At 39.4% G+C, this 26,022-nt stretch overlaps 1 protein-coding gene across 2 annotated transcripts in view; it reads left to right on the top strand.

Moving 5' to 3' along the window:
* Nucleotides 1-1,580: 1,580 nt before the first annotated feature.
* The window catches only part of LOC127579780 (septin-9-like), a 222,034-nt gene continuing 197,592 nt past the window's right edge, over nt 1,581-26,022 (top strand). Inside the window, exon 1 of one of the 2 annotated variants that reach the window (XM_052032700.1) lies at nt 1,581-1,626. In XM_052032700.1, the coding sequence (XP_051888660.1) occupies nt 1,596-1,626 (31 nt within the window). In that variant the 5' untranslated portion in view covers nt 1,581-1,595. Of the gene's footprint in view, nt 1,627-14,044; nt 14,232-26,022 lie in introns of those variants that run through there. The other variant, XM_052032702.1, reaches the window with a different exon arrangement.

Here is a 26,022-nt window from a genome sequence, read left to right as displayed (position 1 = left end):
CAAGACAAGTTTTTCACTGTACCTCGGTACAAATGACAATAATAAACCAATACCAATATCAATGCACTATATTTCACCATAACACAGCAAAGACAGTTAGTCAATTTACCCCTGCGCTTTCATCTCAGGACAATGTGCAACCTGTAATGGCACAATGAAGGCACCAAGCCACCCTGAGTCTGAGTGAACAGGACAGCAAATAAGGTAGCTCCTTGACCAATCATATTGATAAATTGACAGTGCAAGAACCAAACATAACATAAAAGCATAAAAAATAGAAGCATGAAGAGACAATTTGTACCTTCCTGCCTGCTCTACCGTTCAATAAAATTATGACTGCTTTTGTACCTTGGTGGCACTTTCCTGCACTAACACTACATCTCCTGATTCCTTTAACAGATAAAAATATTGTAATTGAGAAGGAAGTATAATTAGAATTCAGTAAGTAAATTCATTGTCATTTCAAAGACAAACAATGGAATAAAGAGAGGGGAAAATTATAAAAAAGGCAACATTCAAGGTTCTTTATCTATGGTACTCATAAAAAACAAATTAAGTAATTGCATAAATGTAAATAAATGGGCATAATAGCGATGCAGTTCCAAGAGTAAGAAGTAATTATCCCAGGATACCTCTAGCAGAGCTAGGCAAAACAGAAAAGAAGAGCAGTATTCCTGATAATAAATGATGGGTTAAAGACCGTAAGTGGAAAGGATCTTAGCTCAGAAAGGTTTGGGTGGGGCCAAGAAGCAATAAGGGGGCAGAAGAAATTTGTGGGAGTTGTCTACATTCTCTAAACAGTACCAATAATGTAGGCCATAGTATAACTCAGGAAGTTAGAGGTATATATAATAAAGATTATACTGTAATTATGAGATTTTTAATCTACTTACAGATTGGGCAAACCAAATGAGAATTATTAGAGCGTAAGATGGATGCTTGGAGTGTATAAGAAGTGATTTTCTAGATATATGTTGAGGAACCAACTTGTGAATGGACTATTTTAGATTTGGTATTGTGCAATGAGTTAGGGTTAATGAACAATATTACAGTTAAGGAATTCTGAGAGAAGTCATACAATTACATTACATTTTAAATAAAAATATATCTTGATTTAGCTCCATCCAAAACATGCCTTAAATCTAAACAATGCACATTATGAAGGCATGAGGCATGAAATGACTAAAATAGATTGGGAAACTAGATTAAAAGATGTGAAAGTAAACAAGCAATAACTAATATTTAAAGGATTAAAACATAGGTTAAAACAAATATATATCCCTTTAAATCATAGAAGCTGTACAGGGAAGGTGTTTCAACTGTGGTAGAAGAAAAGTTAAAGATAGTGTTAAATGGGGAGTAAATGGGAGGATTTGGAAAATGTCAGAATTCAGCAAGGATGGTGTGGGGGTGGGGTAGAATTGATGAGGAAATAGGAGGTAGATAGTAACATAAAAACATACGCATGTAAAAAGGAAAAGATAAGCGAAAATTAATGTGGATCCTTTGCAGACTGAGAAAGGAAAAATTATGTTGTGGAATTAGGAACTGGCAGACAGATATTTTCTGTTGATCTTCATGGAAAAAGGCAGAAAATGTCTGCTGGAAATAGTAGAGAGCAAGAAGGTAAGAGTGAATAATGAGCTGAAGCAAATCAGCGTTAACTACAAACAATATTTGAGAAATTAATGAGTCTGAAAACCAGTGAATCTGTAGGATCTGATGATTCGGAATTGGAATTGGTTTATTTTTGTCGCAAGTACTGAGGTACAGTGAAAAACTTCATACAGATCAATTCATTACACAGTGAATTGATTTCAAAAGAGGGAATTATGGAAATAATAAATGCACTGGTTGGCACTTTTCAACAATTCAAAGAACAGTTCCCACAGATTAGAAAGCAAATGAAGCCCTACTATTTAAGAAGAGGGAGAGAGAAAACAGACCCATTAGCCTGACATTAGTATTGGGGAAAGTGCTTCGATCCATTATTAAAGAAATGGTAGAAAAGAACTTTGAAAATAATAGTAGAATTGGCAAAGTCAACATAGATTTGTGAAAGAGAAAGTATGTTTGGTGAAACTATTAGAGTTGGACTTTCAGCAGATCTTCAATGAGGTGCCATACAGCATGAGATTGGTATACTGGCATGGACGAGGGCTGGTTAATTGGCAGAAATGAGGGAGTAGCAATAGAAGGGTCATTGTCGAGTTGGGAGGCTGTGAGTGGCAGTGATTAGTGCTGGGATCCCAATTGTTCGTAATCTATATCAATGATTTGATTGAAGAAACCAAGAGCAATATATCGAAGTTTGCTGATGGTGCACAGTCAGATGGGTGTGTTGGCTGTGGGGAGGGTGCAGGGAGACTTTGGTAGACTTAGCAGGATAAGTGAAAGGGCAAGGACCTTGCAGATGGAACATAATGTGGAACATTGTAAGGTCATCCATTTTAGTAGAAAGAATAGAAAGGCAGGAAATTTTGATTGAAAAGAGTTGGTATTCAGGGGGACCTGAATGTCTTTATTCATAAATTTTTGCAAGTTAATGTGCAGCTACTACAGGCCATTGGGAAGGCAAATGACATATTGGTCTTTATTGCAAGATAATTTGAGTCCAAGGGTAATGACATCTCTCTTCAATAATCCAGGGCCCTAGCGAGACCACACCTGGAATATTGTATACAGGTCTGGTCTCCCTATCTAACAAAGGGTATATTTGAGCAACAAAGAACTGCAGATGCTGAAATCTAGATGAAAAACACGATGATGCTGGAGGAACTCAGCAGGCCAGGCAGCATCCGTGGAGAAAAGCAGGCAGTCAACGTTTCAGGTCAGGACCCTTCTTCAGGACTGAATGTAGGAAAATGGGAAGCCCAATATATAGGGGGAAAAATAGAGCAGTGATAGGTGGACAAAAGAGGGGAGGGAGGGTGGGCACAAGATGGTGATAGGTAGATGCAGGTAAGAGATAGTGATAGGCAGGTGTGGGGAAGGTGGGGATCCACCATGGGATGGGTCAAAGGTAAGGAGAGAGAGAAAAAAGGGGTAAGTAAAAAGAGAAAGAGGCTAGGAAAAGAAGAGGCATGATTGGGGGGGTGTAGAAAGGGGTGTGGGGATTACTTAAAATGGGAGAATTCAATGAAGGGAATGCAGTGAAGATTCATGTGTTTGATGGCAGGTTTATCGTATTAGGGAGAGATTAAGCAAACCAGCCCTTTTTTCCCCCAAAATTCTGACAGGCTGGACAGGATAGATGCAAGGATGACATGTTCCCTGACTGGGATGTCCAGAAGCAGGGGCCATAGTCTCAAGCTACACTTTCAAGACTGCGATAAGAAGGAACTTCTTCACCTCCAGGATTTTGAATCTTTGGAATTCTCTACCGAGGAGGCTGTAGAGGCTCAGCCACTGACTATGTTCAAGATAGGGATTGATAAATTTTTGGATATAAAAGGCATCAGGGAATATGGGGTTACTGCAGGAAAGTGGCAGTGAGATTGAAGATCAGGTCTGATCTCATTGAACGGCAAAGCAAGGATGAGGGGCTGAATGGCCCACCTTTTCTTCTATTTCTTATACTCTTATATTTATAAAATTGGATTGGGAGGTGAGAAATAGAGAGGAGACAGGATAAAATAATTATAAAAGGAAGTACTCTTTACATGATGTAGTTGCTATTAATCACTGCTGATTAACCTCTGACACTGAAAAATAACTAATTGAAATCAAATATCATAAAACAGAACAAAACTTAATGGGATGAGATTCCACATTATTTAATTTTCAGTGACATAGGTTAATTAGGAGTCATTAATAGCAACCATATCATTAAAAGGGTAGTTATTTTTATTACCCTATTTTTCACAACCAGAGCCATAAACACCATTAACGATTATTTTGTCTCATTGTACAAATGTAAATGCAAATTGGCCTTCAAAAGACTAAAATAGCCACAGAAGTGTAGGGGTTACTCAAATCCTAATATACTTGTTCCTTCTTTTGTATTCATGGCAGCATTTCCATTTCATCTGGAATCACCCCAAACACATGGTTTGGCTGAAGTATTTTCCCTTTTCCTCCTGTCTTTATATATACTAGTAGATTTTCTCACAGTACTCATTCCTTTTGAAGGCATAAACTCCTGTTGGAATTGGATCTCCTCATGCATGCAACCCAGCTCGGGTGTTCTTCATGTGTAAACCCAGAAAGCCATGCCCAATACTACCTCATCCATTGTCCACACACCTGCATTGTGGCTAAGTCTGATATTGGTATCTAGCCAATAACTTTCACTCAGTCACCATCACTAAAATCAGATTAACTGATCATTTTTCTAATTGCTGTTTGTGAGACAATTGTGCTCAAATTGGCTGCTGTATTTCATGCATTGCATCATGCCTAGACTTCAAAAGTACTTTGTTGCTTGTAAAATGCTTTGGAATCTCCCAAGGTCATGCAAAGTTCTAAACAGGTGCTAAGTAAATGTCAAATTTTTCTTTCATTCTAGCTGGAGTTTCTGGTTTACACTCAGAGCAGAAAGCCCAGCATGTCTCCCCTTCTTACCATTATCCTTGTGCCTGTGATCCTGTGTCTCAGTTGAACTGAAATCTGCATTGGGAGGACAGCCACAAGATTTTCTAAGCTAATAAAGCTATTAGTACTTGTACAACCTCAGCAACAGTGGTTGCGGAGACCTTATCCCACTTCCAGTCCCCAATCCAAAAACTGATTTTCTTTTCTCTTATTACAACTGAAAATCTTTGTATAATTATCAAATATTCCTTTGCTGTATCAATGGCATAGAATTATGTCCATCTCAGTCTGGTGTGACTATCCTTGCTGGCCTTAACTAATTACTGCAAAAAAGACAGGCTCTGTGATTGGATTGGGAACTACAATCATGGACCTTAAACTTGCAAGTACTGCCCATTCCTTGAAAAGGGATGCAGTTTTGAGAATTTTTTTTGGCATAGAAAGGATGGTGATGAAGCATCCAGAAGGTGTTTAATGTTATCCTTTAAATGGAATTGTCCATAAGTCCATTATCATTTAGATGAGAAATAAGCAAATGAAAATTTCTGTTCGTAGTACATATGAGTGCAATATATATATACACTTTTAACATCTCTGTACACAAAGTGGTTTGATTATTGATAATTTGTTATACCAGGCACTACTGTTTGTTGAGTGCTGATTGCCTTCAATAAAGAATGCTCTGTTGGCAACTCCAGCCACAATAAAAGTAAGGAAGTGTTAATGAGGCTCTACGGGGCACTAGTGAGGCCTCATTTGGAATATTGTGCGCCGTTTTGGGCCCCACATCTTAGGAAGGATGTGTTGACGTTGGAGAGGGTTCAGAGGAGATTTACGAGGATGATTCCAGGAATGAAAGGGCTTAAGTATGAGGAGCATTTGTCGGCTCTTGGACTGTACTCACTGGAGTACAGAAGAATGAGAAGGGACCTCATAGCGACATTTAAAATATTGATAGGAAAGGACAGAGTAAATGTGGCTAGGCTGTTTCCCTTGGTGGGTCAGTCCAGGACCAGAGGGCACAATCTTAGAATTAGAGGGTACAGTTTCAAAACAGAGATGAGGAAAAATTTCTTTAGCCAGAGGGTGGTGAATTTGTGGAACTCCTTGCCACGTACAGCAGTGGAAGCCAGATCAGTGGGGGCGTTCAAGGAGGAGATAGATAGATATCTAAATAGTCAGGATATCAAGGGATATGGGGATAAGGCCGGTAATTGGGATTAGAATAGTTTTTTTTCTTCCCCCATTCCCCATTTCTCATTTCTATTTCCCTTTCCTTGGAGCAGATACGATGGGCCGAATGGCCTGCTTCTGCTCCCTTGTCTTGTGATCTTGTGATTACAACCACACAAAAGGACTTATGAACACTTCACATTATAGGTAGAACTGCCCATGTGTTTTAATCAATATTGAGTAGAATTTACCTTGATACAGTTAAGTGCATCACAAGGTCATCCATGCAATATGATTACATGTTCTCCATAATCACCCATAAACACCATTTAGTGGAATTTATGCACTAATTATAGGAGAGACCAGCTGACAACCCATTTACTTTTGTTCTAATAACTCCACCAAGACCCAATATACAACTAGCTCGTCAGGGAATTGTGGTACATTGTGACAAATTTGACTACTTCTTGGCAGTGCACATCCTACTGAATGTAAAGTACAAGCTGCAGCACTTACATCTCCTGATGGTCTGGATTGTTTCATCTCCTCTTGACCAAGGTCTGTGCAGTAGAACCAATGTACTGCAATAAAGTGATGTGCCCCTTGCTTAGTTGTTATCAGAATAAATTGGTGTTTTCTAATAAGCTTCATTCCTTCCAGCAAGTATAATATAGCAGAGCATGTGAAAAAAGTGTTGTTACAAGTTATACTGGCAAAAATAAGTATTTGCATTTGCTGCTCGCTTCGTTGTTGGTGTTAGGGTATCAGTTTTATTAACCAGTTGATGAAATTTAGAAGGCAAAATATGATATTTAATAGCACCATGCTGGCTTCCTCTATTAGACTACAGGGAAGGAGAGATAGACTTGCAATCCACAAAGCTTAAACAGAAATCTTACTCATTAATGGCAAACATTGTAACTGAATCCTTATTTTCAGGTGCTATCCATAAATCACTCAAGTTATAAATTTTGTGGTTAGTGCTCTGTCAGGTCATGTGCTTGGGAGTTTAGCTAAGTGATGGGCTTCTTTTTTCCAACCAGGCACTTCTGGTTGCAATTCTGCACCAGCTTCACACGGGGTGATTCTGTGCAGCACTTCATTTGGAACATTGCAGGGTAAATTAGACCAAATTGTACCATGACTGAACATCATTTGAGCACTCTCTGGGCATCACAGTACTGCTGCACAAAGCAACATTGGATTGGGACCCAACTAAAAGACATATCATACTTTGATTTTTCACTCAGCCTCACTCCCTTAAGTGGCACAGACCATCCAGGACATGCCCTCTTCTCGTTACTACCAGTAGGGAGGAGGTACAGGAGCCTGAAGACCCAAACACAATAATTCAAGAACAGCTTCTTCCCCTCTGCCATCAGATTTCTGAACGATCCACGAACCCATGAACACTATCTCATTATTCCTTTTTTTCTGCACTATTTATTTATTTTTGTAATTTATAGATTTTTATATCTTTGCACAGTACTGCTGCCACAAAACAATAAATTTCACATCGTATGTCAGTGATAATAAATCTGATTCTGATTTCCTACCCTCTGATCTCTCCCCCAACCCATTATCTTCCTCTAAACCACTCTTCGATCTGCTGAACCCTATGTTAAAGACCCCAGTTTTCACCCTTCCTTACATTTATCTGACCTGCATCCTACATCCTCCCCCTGACCTTGTTCACTGAAAACTCCCCACTTTCCCAGCCACTACATTGCTCACCAACCTGACACAAGGTGCTAATCCTCAGCCTACATCAGCCAGCCATCTCTGAACCCTCCCTCCCTCACCGACCTAGGTCTTGAGCAGCATCAGGAGAAAGCACAATGCCCATTCAGTAGTGCATGAGATTGCAGATCAAAAAACAAAGATGGATGAAACTGTTAGGTCCATCTCGTGCACCCAGTTGAATGAACTAAAGTCTCTTGGCCATGGTCTTATAATCATCACATTGCTATATCTATATATTAACAAAATGAGCTTACCAAATTTCAAGTGTAACCTTTGGGTAAATTAGTTTTAAAAATAAGTAACAAAAATAAACTACTTAGAGGGAAACATATAACTTTTGTGATTTGGTGCAGGATCTCTTGATTCTGGTCTCAGCTGAATTGAACTAACCACATGAGGGCGCTACATAAACACTACTGAAGAAGGCCATGTCGCTGCTGAAACTCCCATCTCCTGACCAAGGTGAAAAAGCAGCACAATGATTACAGATCATTCTTTTCCAGTTGCTCAGTGCACAAAATATACTAGAATAGTAATTTTGGGAACCCAGGTTTCTGAGACCCTGCTGCACTTGCTACTCAGAAGACCTGAACAATCTCACCCCCACTCGAGTTTCTCTGAAAAGTGGGCCTGGACATTTTCCTCATCTCACTGTAGGCTGGATGGTGCCTCTACAATGAAGTTGGTGGGAGATTTCAGGCTGTTAACCCCATAGCTCTGGAGCAGTGGCATCATGCCAAGGGATGAAGGATTCTTGGATGATGTTCCATATTCTTGTTCTTCTTGTCCCTGGAGCTGGGAGACACTATAGAGCATTTTCCCTTCAAGGTCAATCCAACTTTCCTCGGAGCATCTTGATTACCTGTTTATCATGGTTCCTTAACTGTTCGCTCTCTCTAAGGGTGTCCACCTCTGGGGCAAGGGAGGGAGACTTCCAGTACAGTTACCTTAATGCAAAGGGCCAAGGCAGCCATGATGTACCGTGATCAATGTGGCTTGGTACAATGCTGAGAATAACACTCGCTAATGGTGCACAATTTTAATCCCTCTTGCGTTCATCTGTAACTGTTGATGATCCAATTAGCATGGATGTGGCTTGTTGGCTCAGTTGAAAAGCTCTGCTAAGGCAGATGATCCTGGCAGTGAATGACATATCCAGTGATATCTCAATCCTGGGACAATTGGCTACAAGTATCTCTTGGTGTTCTGTAAAAGACAGGAAAGACATTACATATCTGCAAGCTCCTTTGTTACTGTTTAGACCAATGATAGGGGGATTCCTGCATGAAAGAACAGGCGAATGGTTTCCAAATGTAAGGCATGGCAGTTATATAGGGAGAACTTCATGTCAGCAGACAATTGAATTAAATTTATTGCCAACAGGGGACCACAATGATGGGATTCATTTGGCATGAGCTCAGAGTCAGGCAATGAAGGCCTCCATTGTGGGTTATGCACACAGCTGTCTGACATGTGGCACCATTCAGTTACTGCTTCATTAGAGATGTTCTGCCTTCTGAATCATTGCTAAATGGCAATGGTGAAATGGCCCTGTGTGGGGAGGTGGGTGCACCCATGGGGAGAGGCCAGATTTAGCTCCTAGCCCGTGCATCTTGGCAGTCACCCACCTAATCCTCCTTCTACAATATAGAGGAAGCTTATTTTAATTTAACTTAAGACGTTTAAAAAAAACTCCCATTTATTTTGGTCATTGATATTTTCTTCATGCTATACCGGTGATTTGCAATTAAGAACCCTAGCTCCCTGAAGTGTGGCTGCTGGTAGAAGTCAATGAGTAGTAGGGGAGAGAACATAGAACATAGAACAGTACAGCACAGGAACAGGCCCTTCAGCCCACGATGTCTGTGCTGAGCATGATGCCAAATTAAACCAACCTCCTCTGCCTGCACATGATCCATGTCCCTCCATTCCCTGCATATTCATGTGCCAGTCTAAAAGCTTTTTGAATACCACTGTTGTATCTGTTTCCATGACCACCTCTGACAGCATGTTTCAGGCACCTACCACTCTCAGTGTAAAAAAGGAACCTGCCCTGTGCATCCTCTCTAAACTTTTCCCTTTTCATCTTAGTGCCCTCTGGTATTCGACATTTCTAACCTGGAAAAAAGACTCTGACTGCCCACTCTATCTATGCCTCTTACAACTTTATAAACCTCTATCAGGTCTCCTAGGAATTAGGAATCTGCAGGGAGCCTCACCAACAATACCATTTGTACATAAAAGAGAGAGGAGATAGCAGTTAAAGAGGGAAGAGAGGGGTCATATCATATTTTCTTTCATGTACTACCCTTATTTTTAGATGGTTATTCTTGGGTTTCTACTTACCTTATATGGAGCACACAATCACCTCAATTGTACTGCACTTGTGTCCATGGAGTATAGGAATTGGTAGTCAGGGTTTCATCAGTTTAAATCATGCTCTTTGCTGGAGTGGATTCCATTACTTGTCCAGCTAGAACCACCCTGGCCATGACGATGTTGATCTGCAGATTAACCCAAGTGAGAAGAATCGCAGTTCCCTGTAGTCCATCTAATCATCCAAATTTCTAAAGTAAATTTACTTGACTAGTTATTCATGAAGCATTGCCTGACTGACAGTGGATTTAACCAGTTTAGGTTGCACAGAATGTTGGCAAGCTTCTAAACTCCCATCGAAAGCTCATCAACTAGGGCTGCTTTGATCCTTGACATCCACCCACCACCTCACTTGCTACACCAGAGAAGGACAAATTGATTGTCAGGTGGTTGACATTTTTCAAAGTTGTAGAGTTTGGGCCAATATGGATCAAACGTAATCTGTCTATTCTAAATTGTTTGTGAATTTGGTAATACTTCTAATTAGAGGAACTGGGGTCAATTTGTTTCAGTCAAATGATAGTCAAATCAGAAAGACATGACAGTCCTGTACAGGAAATTTAAATAAAAAGTTTGACTTAAGTCACTACAAACATTGACCTGTAAGACATTAATATGTTTTTAACTTGTTTCCAAATTTTAAAGCCACAATGCTTATTGACAACATTGAAAGGAATTTTGAATGGCTCCAGAAACGCTTAGGTGGAATCACGGAACAGGTACTTCTCCTGACACCTCACATAAGATTTTATTTGACCAAGTGATCATTCAAAGAGAGGGAAGGAAGTATGTTCAAATACATTACCTTTCTAGTTAAATAAAAGTGAGTTGAGACAAAAGCAGAGTTCAGGCCGATGCTACTACCTCTCTTGTGAGCTTCATTCAGTCTGAATTATGTAAAAAGGCTCCTTTTGATACATATCCAGTCATTAAAGTGAATGTTCTGTACCACCTCCAATGTCATCTGCTGTTCATTACAATGTCACATAGGTCATTTCCAGAACCTTCACTAAAAAATGTAGTAAAATCTTAATGGAAGGGATTTGGCATTATAATAAGCTCTGTAAATATTAGCCAAAGTTAGAAGTGGGTCTGCCCAGATTTATAAACTTAATCAGATTAGGGAAGATAGTAGGTGCTTTCAACAAGAGAATTCTCTGATACGTTTGTGGTACAATAGAAAAAAAACAATCTTAACGGCCTGAATAAAGACCATCAGTACTCACTGTTAAAAAAGAGTGCATCTGACAATATCTATGCATTTTGTCACCTTGAAGTTTCACCAGAAAGATATCCTTTCAAAAGAGTCAGCATTGAATTATGTTGAATGCCATGATGTTGCTGCACTCACCTACTAAAGAGTAAAGGCTAGTCCATTCAAATCTAACAAGGGTTTTAATGGTGTTTTACATACCAACTACTGAGTCAGCACTGACATCTTACAGAGAAGTTACTTATCTTCAGGCTTTTTTCCTCTGCTCCCTATTTGTTCTCTCTTATTCCTATCTTTATTTCTATTTTTATTCCAGTTTTTGACATTGAATTCAAAATTCTAACTTATACTTCATATCTCAGAATGGATTCCTACCATCTGATTGGTTTAGGAGATTTATCATTGCCTGCCCAGTTCACAGATTTCCAGTTCACCTGTAGATGGTGCTGAACATGTTTCAGTCCAAACCCCCACAGAATGAAACACTAAAGCTGCTCTCATTTCATTGCTTATCACAAAATTCAGGCTGGTATCTTTAAGGAACAGAGCCATTGGTTGATGTGATGATATGCAGGTTGAGCCTGTTTGGTCAGGAATTTAAATTGAAATTTGCCAGCTTTTCTAGGGAAACCTTCATTAGAGAGCTGCTTGGATATAAAATTAAAACCTGACACAAGCCATCCAGGACCAATCCAAACCTGACACAAGTTTGAGAACGTGCTATCTTCTGTACTTGATCCAATCTGGAGGCATTTACAGTGAAGTGGAAAAGACTGACAATGCTGCGCATACATCGTTACTGATCAAGAGCAGAAGGCATAACATGTAAATACTAAGCAAATTGTCCTGTCCTGAATAAAGTACCGAGAAATGACACAACCCAACCTGACACAAACTCAGTGACTTTAGTGGAATAAACACCTAAGGCAACGCCGCCCTCACACATACATTTGGGCCCCATAGAGCTTGGGTCGGGCAGCCTTAATGTTATGGAGTGAGCAAACCTAAAATCTTGCATCATTTTAGATGACCACTGGGGAAGGCTGAGACCCACCAGCTCTCCCTACACCACTGGGGGCACAAAGAGGGTGGAGCGGAGTGTAGCAGAGCGGAGCAGCCTGAGAGGTTTATTTCATCAGATTCATTTGAATAATTCTAACATGCAAATCCTAGACCGAGGACAATTCTTAAAGTACTTGTAAACTCTTCAAAATTTCGTGGATAGTGGCCTCACTGTGGGTTATGACATATACCTGGAGGAGGTGTATACCAATTTCAAGCAAATTGATTTAGAGTTTAGGAAGGGAGATTTCAGAGGAATATAACATAAAATAAGAAAAGACCTTTCTGAATAATCCCAAAAAATGACTTACTGGGTATGTTCAAATATATCTCTCCTGGACCTTCTGAAGGGTGGTTTAGTTAAAGGTGCAGTGTCAGTCTAGTAGCTAGGGACAGAGGTTGAAGGAATCTTCATTCAATTTTTGTAATGACAGACCAAAACCTCAGTGAGAATGAGTGGTAGGCAGAGCTAAGCATCACTTGCTGGAGAAGGGACTCTCATCTTGCGAGATCTGTCTGCTGCAAACAAATCACATAAGGAATAAACATTTAAATCCAGATTTAATGAATAAGAAAACATTAAAACAAAAATCTATTCTCTGCTCGACAATTATGCCTGGCTAATGATTACGTTTGTTCATAACTGAGTCTGATAAACTCCTGCTCTTAGTTCATCTCTCCTATCATTTCCTGGGTTCAATTTAAGGACACCCATCCTCTTACTGATATTAGAGGCCAACAGCCATTGAAACATCAGTCATTCCTGAATAAATGCAAACTTCAGTGTAAATTAATATATATCTCCTAAGAACAGGCATGGGAAGAACCATAGTGTGGCTAACAAGGTTAAAAGTATATCTTTAATACAAATTTGTTTACCATTTAGAACATCATTTGATAATTACCAAGACATGTGAAATGTGCCAGGAGGAGCAAAGTTGAGAACAGAGTTGCACAAATTATAATGGAAATATTTTAAATGAGCTGATTCTTTGTAAAACTGTGATATGTACAGGTGAATTTGTTTTAAAGCTTTTCTCTCAGGTAAGTGAGTCACTAAAATATTCACATAACTACATAATTTATCTTAGGATATTTAAATAAATAGTATGCAAATGAGATAGAATTGATATGACTTTTGGGGAAATTATCTTGTTTTGTTCCTGCGATAATTCATTTGTGTAGAATCATTTAAAGATGATTGGCTTTCGGACCCATTTAGAAAGTTTTGTTGAACACCTGTCACTCCTCTGATGCACTAGGCATGGGCACAGCATAGGGCCAGATTGGCTGATCTAGTCTCATGTGGAAAGATTTTGAGATTATTTTTTATGGTTGGTGGAAAGCAACTGTGATTAAGGAAGCTGAGCTGTTAAAAGTGCTAAATTGGTGACATTGGAAGTCTCTACAAGTGTAATATCTGGTGTGTCTGTAGTTAATGCCTCATTGTTATGTTGTTTACTTTATTGGGAGAAATGGAATTTTTTTGCATAGTGGATGAGAAGCTTGTGGTCTAAACTGAGTGATATTCAAAAACTGATATTTTTAGTGCTGTTGTATGTGAGGAAAAAGTTGAGTTATTATCATACAGTTTGGATGGGAGTTAAAATGTACTTTGAACAGTGAATTTTTCCTATAGTCTATTTAACTGCACTAAGTGAGCTGAACCATGTAGATGGACTAGGGAGGGTGTGTTTATCCACATTAAACAATCTATTTTCTTTGAAGTGTATACAATAATATTTTAAAATATGTGAATATTCTACTTTGTGTTATGATGAACCAATAGTTAGTATTAAAATTTTTTTTGAAATCTTATTGCTTGGAAACATAGGTGTTCTATAATTTCCCTGCTGTTTTAACTAAGTTGGGCAAAGCCAAAGATGTCTAAGTTCATCTGATTAGGAAAGGTGTGTACTGATTAATGGGAGTGTTACATGAACAGTTTAACTGTGCAAAGGAGCTCCATTTGCTGATCTTTGAATGAAAAGTTTGTGAATCGGTCAGCTTCCTGTGAAATTGCACTATTTTTTTTGATTACTGAACACTGTGGAAGTAACCTAACTTGATCCTGAAGACTTCTTTTTGTATGCAATTTAGAAACCAGCCATGAAGAAAAGTTCTCATTCGGGTGAGTCAAGAGATTTTGTTTGTCTGATGCTTTGGAAAGACAGTCTTCCCATTTGGAAGCTATTAATATAGGATTTTACTTTTTTTCTGGTGGCAGGAATTGGTAGGAAGTTTTTATGCTTTTATATGTTTGAAAAGAATTACAATTTAAGATTTTTTGTGGGGGATGTACAACTGTGCTCAATGGATTGCACCTCCTTTTATAAAATGAATAAATAAAAAGCTCTGTAAGATTTTAACAGAAGTAAGTAATGACTAAACATTCATATCAGCTTTCCGTTTGGCCTCTGATGACTAATTGTAAAGTCTGTTAACATGACGATGCCCATCCCAGCTTGTGTGGAGTTGATTGCAACAACTAGGCAGCAGCTGTATCACAGAGTTTGATCTAAGCCAAAATGTATACTTCCCTGGTTGTAAATTTGTATTGTTAAGTAAATAAAGGAAGTGAGTTGTCAGTTCTGTACTAGGATAGCTAATAGTGCTCATTGCACAGAGTTGTTCAGATTTTGTTGTTTTATTTTAGGGCAGTACATTCTCTGTTCATCTCTCCTTCTGTGGATTTTTTTGTGTTTGGCTGGGCAGGACTCAATCTACACATCATACAGTAACATCAGTTTATTTAGATACATGTTCATAAATACAGATTTTGTGTTACATTTGATGTCTTTCTAATCTAGATGTGGAAGTTTGTTTGAATTTTAAAAGGTCTTAAACTTGATAATGCCTTTATCACATTGTCAGCTGTCTGTGTTTTTCTATTCCAAATATGCAGTGTAAAATGTTTGAAAGGTAACTGAGTTTTTTGGAACATGTTTGAAACTGTCCAAATTGCCTACATCTTCTGGTCTGCCTTTGAATATTCCATTATTGACTATTTGAATACTAGGTTCTTCAAGAAATTGTAACTCATTCAAAGAGTTTTTTTTTATTTTCTGTACTGGAAAGCTTTGGTTTTGCACTAATTTGACAGAAGTATTTTACTACTTGTTTGCAAAACAGAGTCCCATTTGCAGTTTCCCACCCTTTTTTTTTAGTCTTTTGTTAAATGATACTTAAAGTGGTATTTAAGTTTTATGTACGATTTATAATCTTAGATGCTTTGGATGTGGCAAGTTTCTAACTTGATGTCGCAAGATTTGATATTCTTTATAATGCAGCTTCTTCCATGTCAAAAGGAAAGTCAAATTAGTAATTATTTTCCTTTGTATACCCAAGTTATTTTTAAAAAGCTTCTTGTCTGCAACATTCAAAATTGTTTGGCAGAAAGGCCATCTTGGTTAATTAATTGTTTTGGTTACTGTAACAATTCTTTCCATTTGAGCTTTGCATTTGAGATTATTGGCAGCTAGCTAAAATTGTCTGACCTGCAAGGTTTTAACTCGTACATTGAAATTCCTGAGGAACCTCTTCATGTCTGTGTTCAGTTTGCAATACATTGCACATGAATATATACATTGGCAATACTCAAAGGACTGCAGTACAAAATACTTAAGTCTCTTTTCCTTTTAAAAGTCCTGCAGTATCTGAGTAAATTGAGTTCCAATTATAATAGTGTCAAATGTCTATAGAAGCATGTTACAAAGATAAATGTTCTCTTGAAACTAGACTCCACTAATATTAGTAGTTTGACATTTTCTGAACTCGTTGACTGTTTAAAAATACTTCCTTGAACGTGCTTTATTATCTGCTTTTTAACACTGATGTTGCAAAATTGTTGTGACGAGGCAGACCAAACTGTTTCTTTTTGATCCACATGTACATGTTATATTTTTTTAAATGGAAAAAGTTGTGTTGGTGCAATGTTTACTTTTAATCTTTCTGCAGAAATTCTGGATGAAGTTGACGGGGTCTTCATTTGATCCAACATATACATTCAGAATTTGAACATTACTGCTTTTTATGAGAAGACGATGTTAACAATGCAGTGTGTCTCATGTATGTGGTTTGGATTTTCATGTGTCAGCAGTTAATTTTTATGTTCCCCAGCTGTTAAGTGAATGGAAGGCATAAACCTCACAATTGGCATAAACATTTCTTGGTTGGGAAAATGTGAGGATGGAAGCAGAATACCACCCTCTGATCTACTGTCTCCTCATTCTGCTCCTGGAAAACAAATCGATTGAGGAGGACTGTGCTGCCAACCACAGTTGGAGCTTTCCACCTTTCACTGCGCTGGTTCTTGGAAAAGGAAAATCCTATTAAATCAGGTGGTGGAAGAGTTCTGTCACTCGTGGTTCTCTATCCAAGTCAGAATTATTCTGGAGAGAAGAGAAAATTCAGGGGAATGTGTTTCCTGAGCACTTTTTGCGAAGAAATGGAAATCTTGTTTTCTGCCTGTTTAATGCACAAAATTCTCCACAGTGGAGAGAAAACCAAGCATGTTGCAATGGGGAGATTATTAATTACTTTCTGGCCATCAGCTTTTAAAAATCTGTAGAGGAGAAAAGGGTGGAGGGCTGGGATATTTGTTGTGTACAGATGAAGGTGACATAGTAAGGCAGTGCATATTGTTGGCTGGGAGAGGTGTTGATCAGGGGTGTCCAAGGAGGAAGGCTTGGTTGGGGAGGGGTGGATGCAAATGTGAGGGATTGTCATGAGCAAACACTTAAAAGGAGAACTAAGCTGGACGGTGGTGGTTGACTCAGACTCCCAGCAGTAAGGTTGGGTTCCTTCAAACATTACTGAGGCAGGCCTCAACTTTCTAGTTAATGCTTACTTCAGTCTGCACAGAAGAATTGTTTGCATCCAGGAAGTTGGGAGAGTGGAGGAATACTTGCCACTTGCATGGATGATGTACATCCAATAGCACAGTTTGGCAATAACCAGAATAAATCATCCCATCCACCTCCTGGTGCCCTGTGGGATGAAAGGATGGACTGCACTAATTCTCCAATTCTACTTCATCAGGACCTCCAAAACCCAAGATGACTTTCACCTACAAGGGAGAGAATGACTAGATTGAGAACTTTCAAGCCACACAGCATTTTGGCTTGCATATGTGGATATTCCTTCATCACTGGCAGCTCTATAGATGTACATTCACATAAACTGCACCGAGTCAACAAGATTGCTTACTTTATTCCCGTTTGGAGGGAACTAAGGTTGTGCAGTAATTGCTGACTGTGTTAATGATGGTGGGATCCCATTAACAAAATCCATTCGTTGTCTTTTCAAGTTAGCTTTGGAATTGTCGGTGGGTTCATTATTAATGACACCCAGTTTATGACAGACTGTTCCAGTTATTCAGACTTAACAAATGGCATTCTAGGGAATATTATTTTAGTCGATCTGTACCATGACTTTTTTTTTGAGACTGTTGGGGAATTTTTGCTTTGGGTGAAGTTGGCAATCTGTACATAAAATACACTGAAAATTATACTTAAATCAATGGGATTTTTAAAACTTCACTCAATTTTTTGTTCAAATGTCTTTGCCTGTCACCGCATGTTGATTAAACATCTTCTGTGAATCAGGCATCAATTTACAATGTATTCGTATATTTGCATTTTAAAACATGTCTTAATGTATTTGAGTGGCAGGTTGGTGCAAAGCTGAAAGGCTGAAGCCCTACCTATATTACAGTGCTGTGGATTCTGCAATATCTGGCCTAAGTCTCATCAGGTAAAATCATCCAACTTACTTTTACTTCCAGAGCCTCCAGTCATTATACCCTTGGGTCTTGCCACCTGCCTACCAAATCCCAGATCCCAGACTACCTATTTCTGCAGCAATCTCCACAAACCCATCCGGGGATGTAATTTAGTCTGGAGCGATTGAAGTGCAAAGCACCAGGAGATATTTGGGGGAGAGGATTGGGAAGGATAACTACTAAGGTAAAACACTCCAAAGACATGGCATAATTTGTGCTTCAAAGTCTCAAAGTATAAGCTGCTTTCCTGACACTCCCCACTGGAATAAAATACACTGACTGATGTTTGAAAATTACAATAAACAAAGTAAATTCTACTTTTCTGCAAGTCTTTTCTCTGCAATTCAGCTGGAAATTTTTGACGTTTAAGCCACCTGTTAGGTAGGGCCTTGCTTATCACAAATAAGCAATTGTAATAAATGTCTGGTCCACCACCTGTTACTAACATCAATTTGAAATACTTTAATAATCTTGCTATGTGAATGTTTAGTTTCATTAATTTACAGTGGTCAGATTCTTGTATATTTATAAAAATATATATTTAATTTAAGACTGTTTCCTTGAGACTTACAAGTGATCTTGCACTAAAATGTTTAAGAATCTTGTCAAAGGCACATTGATGAGCACATTATGTGTAAACTTACCCTAGTGATTTAATCAGTTCACCCTTGTAGTCAATTTTGCAGGTGGCCCTTCTAGTGCAACTGTTTTATAAACCATCATACAACATTTGCCAAAATTCAATTTGACTGAGTGTGATTTACACCTGAAGTTTCTCAATGCTTTGCACCATTTCAGGCAAAATGTGTGGAAACCTTTACATTTTTGTTCTTTGGTGCCAGGGATATATGGTCTCCAACTTCAAATGAGATAGAATGAAAAATTTGAGTGGAAAACACTGAACCAAGAGTTAAAGACATATTAAAACACTCAGTATTCAGATTCCTGACTTTGCTTTCCATGAACCACAGTGAATTAATCAAGACCAATTATCACAATGGATTTTACTTTTTGTGATATTTTAGTCATTCACACACTGTATGCATAAATTAACCGGTGCATAGAATTGTCTTATGATTGTTGAGTTTAAGGAGTTAACTTAAGGTAGATTATTGAAAAGTAAAGGGATATTTAGTCTAAAGTTTTGCAGATTTGGAGCAATGGTATAAATCGGAGTGGATCTTCCAATGAATGACATGCCACCTAGGCTTGCTGTTGGCATGGCGTTGGGGATAAGTTGCTTCTACCAACGTGCTCCCAGGCATAGTGTCCCCAAGGAGAGGTCAGCCCATGGCTGATGGAGATCTGCATAGTACAGAGTCCATAATATAGATTATACAGCACAGAAACAGGCCCTTTCGCCCAGATCATCCATGTCAACCAAGTTGCCTACCTGAGCTAGTCCCATTTGCCTGCAATTGGCTCATATCTCTCCAAACCCTTCCTCTTCATGTTCCTGTCTAAATGTCTTTAAAGCATTGTAATTGCATCTGCCTCTCCCACTTCCTCTGGCAGATCATTCCATTAATCCACTATCCTTTGTGTGGAAAAATTTGCCCCTCATCTCCCCTTTTAAATCTTTCCGCTCTCACCTTAAATCTATGCCTTCTAGTTTTAGACTCCCCTATCCTGGGAAAAAGACTGACCATCCACCTTATCTATGCCCCTTATGATTTTGTATACCTCTAAGGTCACACCTCAGCCTCCTATGCCTTCCAATTATTACTGGATAACCCCCAGCTCTGAATAACTTGGAACATCATAAACCTTACTGGTTTTGGAAAAAATAATTGCTTTGTGGTGTGAACACTAGGTGCCAACGCCCAGAAGTGTTCATGCTATGGCCAAGAAAGCACACAGGCATCTCTACTTCCACAGAAAGCTAGAGAACTTCAGCATGTCCCCAATGACCCTCACCAATTTTTTACAGATGCACCATAAAACATCTATCTGAATGCATCACAGCTCGGTATGGCAACTGCTCTGCCCAAGACAGCAAGAAATTTCAGAGAGTTGTGAGCACAGCTCAGTCTATCACGAAAACCAGCCTCCCCTCCATTGACTTCTGTCTACACTTCCCACTGCCTCGGGAAAGCAGCCAACATAATTAAAGACTCCTCTATCTTCTATCCCACTGTTATAAGACTCTTGAATGGACCTCTTGTACGATAAAGACAAACTCTTGACCTCTCAATCTACCTCGTCATGGCCCTTGCACACTAATTGCCTACCTGCACTGCACTTTCTCTGTAATTTTAACCCTATGTTCTGCATTTTGTTATTGTGTATTTTACTTTGTACTACCTTGATGGCATGCAAACAAAGCTTTTCACAGCATCCTAGTATATGTGACAATAATAAACCAATTACCAACTCCCACTGGATCGTCTTCCAGAATTCCCTTTTATAATTTCACTGGTCAGTTTCCAGATCCTCTTCAGGTGGATCCATGTAGCCATCCAGCTCAGTACCCTGACCTCATGCCCTCCCATTGACCAAAGTCTTCTGATCCAGCATATGAACCTTCCAATTCCATTCACTGCAGGATTTTTGAGCAAAGCTGGCCTCATTCAGTCCTTTCCCACCACTCAGCACTCCACGTATGTCAACTCAGTCAGTGCTGCCTGGATCATCTACAGTGGGCGCTGTCCACCGGTGCAAGGACAAGCAGATGCTGCTGGGACACTGAGCTTGCAAGATGGGTAAATGGGGGCCTACACCTATGTATCTATCTTCTGATAAGGAAGTCTCTCTTTTGATATGAAACATTAGTGTGTGACTGGGATATGGAGTTACTGCACTCGGCCTTCTGAAGATTCAACTCATTGTCTGCAGGTGAAAAAAAATATGGTTTTTTCCTTTCCGATTTCACATGCAGCTTCTCTGTGAGTTAATCAGCACAGAATATCACCAATAAACCTTAGTAATTAAACCATTCATTATCTACAATAGGCTTTTCCTTGATTAATCATCTCTCCAAGGCCCTATAGGAATCTCTTAAATGTCTTCTAACTGACTAATTTGGCATTTATCTGTGCTTTACCTGTCCCCTGCCATTCATATTACACATCAGAGGTTGAGGATCTTGCCTTGCTGATCTAAAACTGTCTGGTTTGCTGTAACTAATGATGTTATTTGGTGCTTTAAGATTACAATCCCTTTTGAGTGATTCTGCTGCTGAATGTGAGATTTTAATATTCCAAGGTTACTTTTATTTTTAAAGAGTCAGAGCTTGGTTAACTCACAATTGAGCTGAATAATAACAGCATCCCGACTGAGCCTAGCAATGCTTCCAGCCTTATTAGTGTCAGGTGAATCTCAAGCCTCATTCATTATTTGTACATTTCAGTTGCAATATTTTAGGTGTTGTCAGAGATTAATCTACTGGGATCATTTAATTCAATCACACTATTATTAAGTTGGTGTCAATGTAGGCTGATTGAGAGCTTTTACAATTATCATAAATATGTAGCAATTTCTGTTTTTACCAAGAAAATTCAATATGGGAGGTAAGACTCATTCAGCTCTGTACAAATGGTATATTACTTGAAGCCTGGCTGTTGGGCTGGTTTCTTTGTTCTTGCTTCCACCCACTTGCCCAAACCTGCACACTCCTTCCCCCAGTTACCAATGTGTGATGTTCTCTCACCCAGACTCAAATCAACATTACACTCGTTCATGTTGTTGGCCTTGATCCCACAGATCCCAGTTCTTTGTACTTCATTTCAAATGGGGGCAGGTGTACAGCAGCGGGAAAGATCCTTAACAATAAAGGCAGGATTAATTGCCAGAGGGTCTTCAGTGCAATTCTGTTCACTGCTCACTTGGACATGGAGAAGAGTTTGATCCCTTTTTGGCCACCAGGGTTTTGCAACTTGTGATATTCTGCTCTAAATTAAGCTGGATGATTTTTATTTAAAGGCTTCTAATTTATTTATGGAATAGGCATTTTGGCAAGGCCAGCATTTAACCTACTGATTGCATTTGAGAGCTGATGAACCAGTTTCTCATACCACTGCAAGCCATGTAGTGAAAGTTCACCCTTTGGGTAATTGTTCCACTAGTGTTCGGACACAGCAGTGAAGGAACAGAAAGGTGGCGTGAGGTACTTAAAGTAGTTGAGCAGCCCTGTCCATACAAATGAAAAGTATTTCATTATTCTGAACCAAACCTCGGTGGAAAGACTTGGGAGAGTCAGTAAGTGAGTCATTTGCCCTAGGATATACAGTTTATAATCTACAAGCTAAGACTAAACATTTATATGGATGATCCAGTTATGTACTTGATGACAACCCCAAGGAGATGGTGGGGCTGCTGGCAATGGTAATATTGATGAATGCCTAAATAAGCTGGTTAAACTCTCTGAAATAAAATGGACATCCTGATCTGAGCGTTTCTAACACTTCTTGCTTTTTATCCCAAGTTTTCCAGCATCTGCAGTTTTTCTTGTTTTTCTTTATTGGTTGGATTTTCTCTTGTTGACTATGATCACCATCACTCAGCATTTTTGTGATGTGGTCATTTATTACCCCACACTGCATGCAGGCACAAACTCTTCCAATTAAATTGAATGTGTAATTGTCTCTGTCTACCACAAGACAGGGAGTATCAGGATATTACTTGTCTAATTTTGTTATGTTGAAATTGAATCATTACCTGCTCCATGTTCACATTCTCTTCCTCCCACATAATCCCTCCATGGCATCTCTCCTCAGCAGCCCCCTCATCTCCTCCAACCACACCTCACCTACCACCTCTGTCCATTTCAAATTTCAATGAAGTGATATTTCTACCATATTATGTAGGAGGATCTATTGTTTCCAACCCTTTCTTGTAACTGTCTTTTTTTTTCACTGATTCTATTCATGGAGCAAGTTTGTGAGTATTTTACTGATTAATGTATATTAAAGTTTGGTGCTTTATCTCATTGACATTGTCCCTTCCCTTCTCAGCTCGCCACCTCCTTTCCCATTGCCCTCCTCCTCTTCCTGTTCCTCTGAGGTTTACCAGAGGCCAACAACTTCTGTAGATGTAATAATCCCTTGTTACATATTGCAAACATATGCTATTATGTCTTTTATCTGGATTGAGATATGTCTCTTTCCTCTTGGATAATTTGATTTTTCCCTAACAACAGACTTTTTCTGCTTAAGTGACCAAACTAACAAATTGCTTTCAGCTGAATCACTTGGGATGCTGAACTTCCTATCTTTTGTCCGTAGGACTTGTTCTTGACACTCCTATGTGGTTCAAAGGGTTATTTTTTCAGAACAAACAGTCCCTTCTTGCTTGTGTTCAAAGATGGTTCTTTGCTTTTCTCGTAAAATAGGATCCATAAGCATCTACACAACTCAAACTGGGCTGAATGTTTAACGTTATTCCAATGCTTTTTATATATAAAGACCTTGCAATCAAAGCTTGTTCCAGCAAAACATAGTCTGATTTAAATTTGTGGCGTTGTCACATTCAATAAACCTTGATTTACTGAGTAGTGAAAGAGCTGTCAGTTTAGGTCAATTTGAATTAAAAAAAATTGAATTTCAAAACATCAGCTTGATACCTAAGTTGCATATTGTAACACGTGCAAGAAGATGTTCTCAAGGGAAAATAGATGGAGTACTTGCATTGGGAAAACTGCCAGCTACTCAACAACCAAGGAACTGTTGTGAATCTTTGGTTGGATAGCCATTATCCATTCTGTAAATGGTACAGATCGAATCAGAATTGGGTTTATTATCACGGACATTTGTCATGAAATTTGTTGTTTTGTGGCAGCAGTACAGTGCAAGACATAAAAATTACTATAAGTTACAAAAAATGTAAATAATGCAAAAAAGAAATAATGAGGTAGTGTTCATGGACCATTCAGAAATCTGATGATGGAGGGGAAGAAGCTGTTCCTAAAATGTTGAGTGTGGGTCTTCAGGCTCCTGTACCTCCTCCCTGATGGTAGTAACACTAAGAGGGGATGTCCCAGAGGTGAGGGTCCTTAATGATGAATGCCGCCTTCTTGAAACACCATGTCTTGAACATGTCCTCGATGGTGGGGGGGGGGGGGGGGGGGGGGAAGGAGGTGTCTGTGCTGGAGCTGACTGAGTCTACAACCCTCTGCAGTCTCTTTTGATCCTGTGCATTGGAGCCTCCGTACCAGGCGGTGATGTAACCAGTCAGAATGCTCTCCACCGTACATCTGTAGAAATCTGCAAGAGTCTTTGGTGATACACCAAATCTCCTGAATGCACCCTGCCCAAAAAAACAAGCAAAATGTTGGATATATCTTGTGTGATGTGCTCAATATGTTATTAAAGAAAGAGTACATTTAGAGGGCACGTTGCAGATTGTATCTTTGCAGGAAAGTTTGTGCTAGGTTCATGGAGTTGTACTCCACAGAAACGGGCCCTTCAGTCTGTGCTGCCATCACGTTCTTCTCTCTGCAGCACTCAGCCTGTTGCGTTCTATGTCATCGTGTTTGAAATGCTCATCTAAATACTTCACAAATGTTGTGAGGGTATCTGCTTCCACTACCCCTTCCAGTAGTGCGTTCCAGATTTTGGCCATCGCTGGATAAAAAAGTTCTTGCTCAAATCCTCAAATATTTTCAATCCACTCCCTCTGGTTTCAGATATCTCTGCTAAGGAGAAAAGTTTCTCACTATCCAGAGCAACACAGAAAGGAGCTGGAGGAATTCAGTGGATCAGGCAGCATATATGGAGGGAAATGGTTGGGACCCTTCATCAGGACTGGAAAGAAAAAGGGGAGATAACCTGTATAAAAAGATGGGAGGAAGGGGTGGAGCAAGAACTGGTGGGTGATGGGTGGATCCAGGTGAGGGGGTTGATAGGCAGAGAGGGGAGGGTGGGAATGAAGCTGAGAGGTGATAGGTGGAAGTAACAAAGGGCTGAAGAAGATGGAATCTGATAGGAGAGGACAGTGGACCATGGGATAGAGGGAAGGAGGGGAACCGGTGGGAGGAGTGTATGAGTGATGGACAGATCAAGAGGGTAGGAAACCTATTTATGGCCCTCAGAACTAAGTAAATCTCAATTGGATAACCCTCAACTTTCCCTGCTCCAGAGACAATGAGCCAGGTCTTAAGTGTCTTGTAACTGAAATGCTCTATCCCAGACAACATCCTAGTGAATTTTCTCTGTACCCTCTGGTGCAATTGCATATTTCCTACAGTGTGGTGATCAGAACAGCGCACAGTATTCTGACTGTGACCTACCGATGTTTTGTATTGTTGTGTCTTAACACTTTGTTTTTTGCTTTGCTCTCACTAATGAAGGCAAGTATCCTGTATTCCTTTTTAACCACCTTATCACCTGTACTGCTGTCTTCACGGATCCTTGAACATGTGCTCCAAAGTCCATCTGTTCCTCAGTACTACTTTGAGTCCTGCAATTCATTGTGTATGTCCCAGCCCTGTTAGTCCTCCTCAAACACATCACCTCTCGTGTATTTCAGGATTGAATTCCACCTGCCATTTCTCTGCCTGTATTAACAACTGATCAATATCATTCTGCAGCTGAAGATTACCATCTGCATGATCAATAAATCCACCAATTTTCGTCAGCTGTGAGCATACTGATCAAACCTCCTTACTTTTCATATCTAGATTGTTAATCAAATAACAAACAGCAAGGGTCCCTGTGGTACATCTTTTGATCAAAAACTTCCAATCACTAAAGCAACCCTCAAACTTCACCCACTGCCTTCTATCACCAAGGGAATAATAGAGCCAAAATGCCCTGGATCCGATGGACTCTTACATTATCAGACCAGTCTCCTGTGTGGAACTTTTGACAAAGGCCTTACTGAAGTCCATGTAAAGCACATCGACTGCTTTAATCTCATTGAACACTTCTTGCCTCCCTCAAAATGCAATCAATTTAGTTGGATAGGATCTCCCCTTAACAAAGCCATGCCGATTATCCCTGATCAATCTGTGCCTCTCCAAATGCAGATTAATCTTGTCTCTCAGAATTTTTTCCAGTGATTTCCACACCTCTGGTGTTAAACTTACTGGCCTGTAATTACTGCTGGTTTATCGCTGCTGCCCTTGAATAAAAGTATAAATAAAAGTTAGTTGTTCTCCTGTCATCTGGTCAGAGAAGGATTGAAGATTTCAGACAAAGCCCTA

This window comes from Pristis pectinata, chromosome 18 (assembly GCF_009764475.1).
Source record: "Pristis pectinata isolate sPriPec2 chromosome 18, sPriPec2.1.pri, whole genome shotgun sequence".
Taxonomy (NCBI): Eukaryota; Metazoa; Chordata; class Chondrichthyes; order Rhinopristiformes; family Pristidae; genus Pristis; species Pristis pectinata.
This window is presented reverse-complemented; position numbering and strand designations above follow the sequence as displayed.